This window comes from Drosophila bipectinata, chromosome 2R, assembly GCF_030179905.1.
Source record: "Drosophila bipectinata strain 14024-0381.07 chromosome 2R, DbipHiC1v2, whole genome shotgun sequence".
Classification (NCBI taxonomy): domain Eukaryota; kingdom Metazoa; phylum Arthropoda; class Insecta; order Diptera; family Drosophilidae; genus Drosophila; species Drosophila bipectinata.
Genome location: NC_091737.1, coordinates 19,156,720 through 19,163,923, shown reverse-complemented (window position 1 = coordinate 19,163,923; position 7,204 = coordinate 19,156,720). Strand labels below are relative to the sequence as shown.

The window sequence follows — 7,204 nt, the reverse complement described above, 5'->3', positions numbered from 1 at the left end:
CTTCCTCTTCCTTTGCTTTTGACAATAATCACTGGACTGTTAATTTGTTTCGAGCACGGAGTTTGGTTGGCCCTCGTTTTCTGTTTTCCTTTCCAGTTGAAGAAACTTTGGCGCATGCAAATCAAATGAAATCAAAGTTTTTCGGCGGCGAAGCCAGCGGGAAAACTCTGGGCCTCGAACTTTGCCCAAAATCGACAATGACCAGTGTTGGTGGGCGGGGGTGGGAGGGTCTTGCCGCACCCTCACCCACCCCTGTTTCCAGCGAAAGGGTTAACCAGGATCTCAACCCTCATTGGCTGCCGGCCGGCTGCCCAGTGGGCAGGGTTCTCCAGTCCACAAAGGGTTAAACTGAAACAAAGGGCGGAGGTGGAGATACCTTCGGCCATTGGAAAGAGCTGCGAAGCACCACTCATTACTGTGTTCCTTTTTAAGGCCCTCACCCCCGGGACTTTCATCGCCATGCATCCTACAGATACACATACATTTGCAAGCTTCGCTTATGCTTCGAATGATGCCTGCCCGGGAAACAACCCCATCGGAAAGCAGACGTCGCGACACGGTAAAATATGCAAATTTTTTCATTACAGAAAGCATTCTCTCACAAGGACCTTACGCGAACTGAGATCATCTTGGCCACAGCTGACTCTGCTTGCTGAAATCCATCTTGTAGTGGAGTCCTGTAAGGGTACCCAAAGGACGACTAACACGAAGCACCAGTTCGATACAATTGCTGTTGTTTCGCTAAGAATCCGTGGCAGGGCGGCATTGTGTGTTGTTGTTGTAATCAGCACCCCGCCACCTCACCACCTCACCACCCAGACGCCTCAACCCACGTCCTGGCCATATTGAGCACCCCCATCACTTAATTTTTAACAAATGCTGTTGTGGGTAACGTCGTTGCCGCGCACCGTCTTCCAAGAGAAAGTTTCGCGCTGCTTTTCAAGGGTTGTCTCGGGGGCAAGTAATTTATGGCACCCGGGTGTACTGCTTTCTGGCTTTAACCGAGCTCCACCGAAACGTCTACCCCCTCGTCCCGTCTCCTGCTAATCTGACATGAGCTTAATGAGAAAAATCTGCAATTTTCGTCCTTCCTGTGCGTGTCGCATTTTGTCCTCATTTTCGCATGTGTGCGCTTTACAATTATTCCTTGTAAGGGTTGGGGCTTTTTTATTTAGATTGACAGCGAAGTTTCAAGCCGAGTTCAAAGTTAGGGGTGTATATATTATTTGATATATTAGCCCGATTTAAAAAAAAAAACCAGAGAATCTTAAATAAAGAAGCTCAAAATTGGTGAAGATACTGCGTCTTCTGAGTATTTCTGAGTACACACTTTGGGCAGAGCAATTAAAATTTTCCATTTCATTCAACCGAAAACGAAAAAAAGTTTTCACCATTCTGAGTTGTATGTTTTTCTTTCCCTCGTTGATTTGTTTATTTGAAGTTTATCAAAACAAGAGGATGGATGAGGAGAGATGTGAAAATAAAACGAGAAAATTCTCCCTAGATGTGGTTAGCACAAGGAGTATCCCCCAAACTTTGTGCCCCCCAGCAGCCATTGGCCCCGTTCATTTACACTGAATTAAGTTTATCATAAACATGGCAACCCAGTTCCCTCCCGGTCAGCTTTCCAAATGTAAGCCATCGAAAAGGAAGAAAAATTAAAGCTCCTGTCACTTGCAATTGCTTCACCCGCAGGCAGATATCCGCTTCACCAACACACCAACTGCAAAAATTAGCAACCTGATTGGTTGACCCACCAATGTTGGCCAGCAGCGGAGGAGGCTTGTTCCTGGAATATTAATAGTCTTCTATTTAATGGCCACGATTAATTACCACCAGTACTACCCAAACGAAATCGCAACATTGTGCCGTGAAATTAAAACGGCGGAGTCGAAATTTACATAACCAAAGGGATGCAAGCTGGAGACAAACAGGAAGTCGAAAAAATCCAGGGGTACATCCACACCCCTCATTTTTTGCAGCTGCACTTTATGCAAAACAGCTTACCCGGAATTCCTGGGAGAGCCTGGGCAGTGTTCGATGGGGTGGTTGCAAGGACACCCAGACTCGGATTCCAGCCTAGGCTGTACAAATCAAAGTCCATAGTTAAGCGGTCAAGTTGTACAATCGTTGAACTGAAAGGCTTCAGGAAAAGGAGCTGTGGGATGTGGGGATTACCCATGTGAAGGAAGCACTTGGCAAAATAAACGAGGTTTCTTATTCTGTTTACAACAGCTACATCCACTTTCCGGTGGGATTTCGCACTTTTCGCATAATTCAAATGACAAACACATGGCATAAAGGTGACCCAATCAGTGTCCACTCTTAACGGGAAGAGCGGTTAACCTCCACCTCACTTATGATGACTTATATTTATCCTTGATTCTCACACAATGGCTAACCCCAAAACTTTCAAGTGTGTCAATGACATTTTTCCCAGTTCCTGCCCCATTAATAGGTTGGGGTAAGCCCATTATTTGCATTTGTATAGGTGGGTCGTGTTCGGAAAAGGTCCTCTTATCAAAGGATCAGATTATCGAAAAACATTCCGCCCCAAAACTGCCCTCTCCACAAAGTAGGCCCCAAATAATCAATTTTGCAATTGTCACGCCAGACCACAACACACAATAGAGCAGCCCAGAAAGGTTCAAGTTAAATTTTTGTTGAGAGCATGGCAACCTGTTTGGAGCGTTACTTTTGCCCGAATAAGCCCGTCTGCAGCACAGGGAGACGGGCCACCTTCTACTATCCAGGCGGAGGCACCTACTCCGGGTACTGGCTGTGCAACAAGCCGCATGGCTGGGGCGTTAAGAAGACCGCGAAGCGCACCACGGCCGACTTTGCCGGCAAGAAGGTGCCGGACGGCCAGCTCGTCTATGAGGGCCACTGGGTGCAGAACAAGCGGCAGGGAGTCGGATCCATGCTGCGCAAGCGCGGCACCAACGTCCAGCTGATATACGCAGGGCAGTGGTACGACGATATGAAGTGCGGCGAGGGGAAGCAGTTCTACCCGGACGGGTGCGTGTACTTCGGAAAGTGGCTGAGAAACAGGCGCCACGGACTCGGGATACAGTGGTACAAGGACGGCAGCATTTATGTGGGCGAGTGGGAGACTGACTTCCGACACGGCCTAGGTGTCATGTTCTATGGTTTGTAGTTCAGAGCAGCTATATGGGCGGTATACTTATTAACCGAATCTTCCGACATCTAGCTAATGGCAATCGGTACGAGGGTCACTTCGCACGTGGCTACAAGAACGGTGAGGGCGTTTTCTACCACATGCACACTGGCCAGATCCAGAAGGGGATGTGGGAGAACGATAATGTCAAGACCTCGGTGATGCAGGACGAGCGTACCATCCGAGTCAACGATGGCGTCACCCCCTATCCAATTCCGCGGAACTATCTGAAGTACCCGAATGAAATAATGCGGGAGCTCTTCCAGAGGTACAAGGTCTTTGGCGAGAAGCAGCACCGCAGGTTCAATGACAAGCTCAGCCTGAACTTTGTCCACCACCACCGGGAGTACGCGTCCTTCGAAGAGCGGAACGCCACGCCGACCATTGTTGACCTGTACCCCGACATCAAGTTCTCCTGCACCTGTGACTGCGAGAAAATCGCCCGGCACGAGACGACTGTTAGTCAGATATAGATTTTAAGTAACTAATTATGAGAGCTGGACTCGCTAGTGGTCGTCGGGAAGCCTCTTACAGATGTCATATACAAGTTAGCTATTAATATAAATTGTTTATCAATTATTAAGATTCTATTTGCTTGACGGGCTCTCAGCTCTCAGGCCCACCGCCATTTTCAAAGTGAAAAACAGGGCTACTTTAGAACTTTAAGCCGACAGAACGAGGCTTTCTCTAATGGCCGCTAAAATACCTGCGTATCCCCGTCGTCGCCCCTGCCACCGCATGACACGGACTTGCCACGCCCAACACGGACCACCCTCGAGCCCCGAGCCAACCCCAAAAAGGACACCCACGTTTTCTACTTAATGATAAAAGAAAGGACATTAGCGAGCCTCGACGCATCTCCACGTTTCGAGCGCCTTTCAAGTGAAAAGCAAAGAATTAAAAAAAATTAACAAAAAAGGTCGGAGAAGAAAAGCGCTGGAAAAAGAAAGGAAGCACCAAAAATGGGGACGCGTACAATGAAAGAAAATAAAAAGATTTGGAGCCACCTCCCAGTGCCAGCGCCCCAGTGCACCCACCACCACCATCGCCATGCTCCTCGGTTCCCAGCTCCAGCTTCTTCCAGCTTTCCATTTATCAAGCTCCTTTTATTTTGGTGCGCGGGCGTAGTTAAAAATTAATAAATGAAATTAATGCCGGCGACACTTTGCGAGGCACTGGCCAGTGCGGAAGTTGAAGATGTTGCCAAGGTTTTCCTTTGACTTCGCTCTGTTTACATCAAAAACATTTTCATTTGAAATATTAAGCGCCTAAAAGTCGATAATGCTTTTTCCTTGCCAGTGACAGCTGCGTCGCATGAATTTAATTAGAGGCGCCGACTTTCACCGGGGAGGCAACACTTTTTTCTCGGCCTCCCCCCCAGCCTCGGTCCAAGTCCATGCAACGCAATTAACTGCCCAGCTCGAGTCCGAGTCCGAGTCCCAGTCCCTGGCCCAATGAAAGTAAAAACTTTTACGGACAAAAAATCTCTGTAAATTCATCTTTGTCGCTCCCGGTGATTAATCACAAGCCGGAGAGGAGGCTGCCAGGAAAGGAGGCACTGCCGCACTGCGTGCCCTGACCCATTGAACAGGTGTAATGCCGCGAGGTGGTGTGTGTGTGCGTGGGCCTTTGTGTGTGTGTGCCCTTTAAACTGTCCCCCCGGTGCCGTTAGGCGGTGACTACGCATTCTAAAACTTTGGGCCTAATATGCGAAAGCAGGCTTGGTTGAGGATTAAAAAGTTTCCCGGCTCTCCAAAGCCACGACAGCGAAATGGAGTAAGGCATTAAGCGCTCCAAGGATAATTTGCGTGTGGTGAAGGGACTGTACCCGGACTTGGACAGAGCTGTCCCCGTTTGATGGCCCGAGTTTAACATAATAACCGAATCATTGAAAACTGGGTTTCCAACTCACCCCCTCTACCTTAGAAGAAACTCGTAACTTTAGATTTTAAACAACATTTAATCCGTAATCTAGGTTTTGTGGTAGTTTCTAGGTGGCAGTTGAGCTAAGATACTTCCTTCCGGATTTCTGGATGCGAAAGGAGTCTCGAATATGGATGGACCCAGGTCAGACGGAGGGGACGGCGAGGGAAACGATATGGGGTTGATTATAGTTTTCCCCGGCGGGAACATTTCATCGAAGGTGGCCGTAGCCAGGATTTCATTCGCCACGTCCAAGAACTTCTTGGAGAGACCGCGCTCCAGGCCCGGTACTATCTCGTTCAGATACAGGTCCTGGTTGTTGTTGATGAGACGGTTGCCCACGTCGCCCAGAATCCGGTCACCGTTGAAGAGGTTCTCGAGGTTAAGTTTAAAGTCCTTAAACTGAATCCGCATGGTCATCTTGGTGAACTTCGCAAAGTCCTGTCCGTTTCGCTGGTACCGAGTGCCGCGCATCTTCACCGAGGCCTTCGCGTTCTCTAAATGGTAAGGAGTACGTGGTTAGGAATGGGCTCCAGACTGACCTGAAGAACTTACCGCAGTAGCCCTGCATGTTCCCCCTTCCTTTGATATCCAAGAGCAGCAGGTTGAGGTTCAGCGAGTATGTGCCCCTGAAGTCAATACGCGGAAGGGTAATCCAAAGATCATACGCAATGTCCATCGGCTTGGCACTTCATGCAAGGAATTTATAGTTCATTAACTTCATCTTTGGCTTAATTAAGACGTATGTACATTAGGCGGTCGATAATGAAGTTACTGCCGCCCAGGGCTTCGAGATTCTGGAATACGGCTTGGAACTGGCTGCTCCTGCCCAGTTCGATGTCGTCGAGAGCCAACGGCTCCAGGGGCGGTGTTTTGTAGCCATCTCCCAGATCTCCGTGGACCAGCAGTGGCCTGATTTTGTAGACAGCGTCGATGATGCAGCGCTCCAAGTGGGGATCATCGCGGGAACAGGGTCTAATTGAGGACGCTGTGGGCAAATAGTTGTAAAATTTTCACTGAAAATCTGCCATGTTTTCTTTTCAGACTATGATGTGAGACACAGTTCATTAATATGCCATACAGCTTTTTATATTGTGGATTCCGCAGGTTCTACAGTCCTTGGAACCGTTTCGAAACTTACGCAACTTGGAACTAACTAAAGGGAACACAGCCAAGAAGGACATCAGTGCCACCCCGAATCTGTGACTGTAACTGCCTTCGGTGACCATGTTTCTCAGCTAACTATCCCACTAAAAATAGGTTTAGGGCGGGCTATTTTAAGATCACGGATCGTAGTGAACCGTAGCTGGTGCGGTGAAGCGATCGACTAACGATTCGCCAGATTACAGACTGTGCTTTTGATTGAATTGAATTAAGAAAGCTTGACTAAAGTCTCTCCCGCGACATTTTCGTCGCTTTTAATGAGAAGCTAAACCGCGTCCGGACAAGGCGACGACTCACAAGACCCACTATTGGAAATAACGCGTACACGCCGCCGACCCCACTCAGGGGCACGTGAGTTGTCGCCTTGCATGTAAAGTAAAATTTATGTAGTTTTAAGTGAATTAAAACAAAGCTGAAGATTCTGCTGCTGTAATTCCGAATAATAATAATATATGCAGGCGAATCAGCTGCGAGAATTTGAATAATAAATTTGAGTGCCCTCCTCCAGGGGGACCACTTGGCGCTCTACTCGTTAGATATGCGCCAGAATGGCACAGGCTAGATTGGGGATAACATCAACACCAATCACAGAGTACAAAATGTTTATGTTTTTTGATGCAAATGCCCAGCCCGCTAACGCTAACGAAGCAAACATTGGTCCTTGAAGGACCAAAACAACTGAAAGGAACGGTTATGGGGGCTGGTCAGAAATAAGCTGTTTTGCCTTATTATCTTAAAACTGAATTGTTTTCAAGCGGAAATCGAAGCCATATTCCAACCACTAAAGTAATTGCTTTCACCACCCCAGCAGGCTGACCCACTGACCCCTGACACCCGGCACACGTACCTGTACATGTATGTCCTTCCGAAAGTAGCGCCAATTTACGAGCTTTTTAGGCTGTAAGTTGGTTCCAACTTCGTAGAGAAAATGTTTAGTTG

At 48.0% G+C, this 7,204-nt stretch overlaps 2 protein-coding genes across 2 annotated transcripts; one reads left to right on the top strand and one right to left on the bottom strand.

Annotated features, from left to right (window-relative positions):
* The first annotated feature begins 2,603 nt into the window (after nt 1–2,603).
* LOC108125036 (MORN repeat-containing protein 3) lies at nt 2,604–3,757 on the top strand. The gene is made up of 2 exons (XM_017241046.3): nt 2,604–3,149; nt 3,212–3,757. Exons 1-2 carry the CDS (start codon nt 2,672–2,674, stop codon nt 3,649–3,651), a joined length of 918 nt encoding a protein of 305 aa, XP_017096535.1. The 5' UTR covers nt 2,604–2,671; the 3' UTR covers nt 3,652–3,757.
* A 1,361-nt stretch (nt 3,758–5,118) lies between these two features.
* Nucleotides 5,119–6,331, bottom strand: Jhbp10 (Juvenile hormone binding protein 10). Its single transcript, XM_043210788.2, has 4 exons — nt 6,243–6,331; nt 5,877–6,089; nt 5,657–5,737; nt 5,119–5,598 (listed from the first exon to the last, which is right to left on the bottom strand). The coding sequence occupies exons 1-4, from the start codon at nt 6,328–6,330 to the stop codon at nt 5,150–5,152; spliced, it is 831 nt and encodes a 276-aa protein (XP_043066723.2). The 5' UTR covers nt 6,331; the 3' UTR covers nt 5,119–5,149.
* Nucleotides 6,332–7,204: the final 873 nt, after the last annotated feature.

Excerpts from the sequence above, each read along its gene's own strand:
- LOC108125036 (XM_017241046.3), top strand. The coding sequence starts at position 2,672 with ATGGCAACCTGTTTGGAGCGTTACTTTTGCCCGAATAAGCCCGTCTGC. Across the intron at positions 3,150-3,211 it reads CCTAGGTGTCATGTTCTATG|CTAATGGCAATCGGTACGAG; the intron begins GTTTGTAGTTCA and ends TCCGACATCTAG.
- Jhbp10 (XM_043210788.2), bottom strand. The coding sequence starts at position 6,330 with ATGGTCACCGAAGGCAGTTACAGTCACAGATTCGGGGTGGCACTGATG. Across the intron at positions 6,090-6,242 it reads TTTAGTTAGTTCCAAGTTGC|CGTCCTCAATTAGACCCTGT; the intron begins GTAAGTTTCGAA and ends ATTTGCCCACAG. Across the intron at positions 5,738-5,876 it reads TCTCGAAGCCCTGGGCGGCA|ACTTCAGGGGCACATACTCG; the intron begins GTAACTTCATTA and ends TTCCGCGTATTG.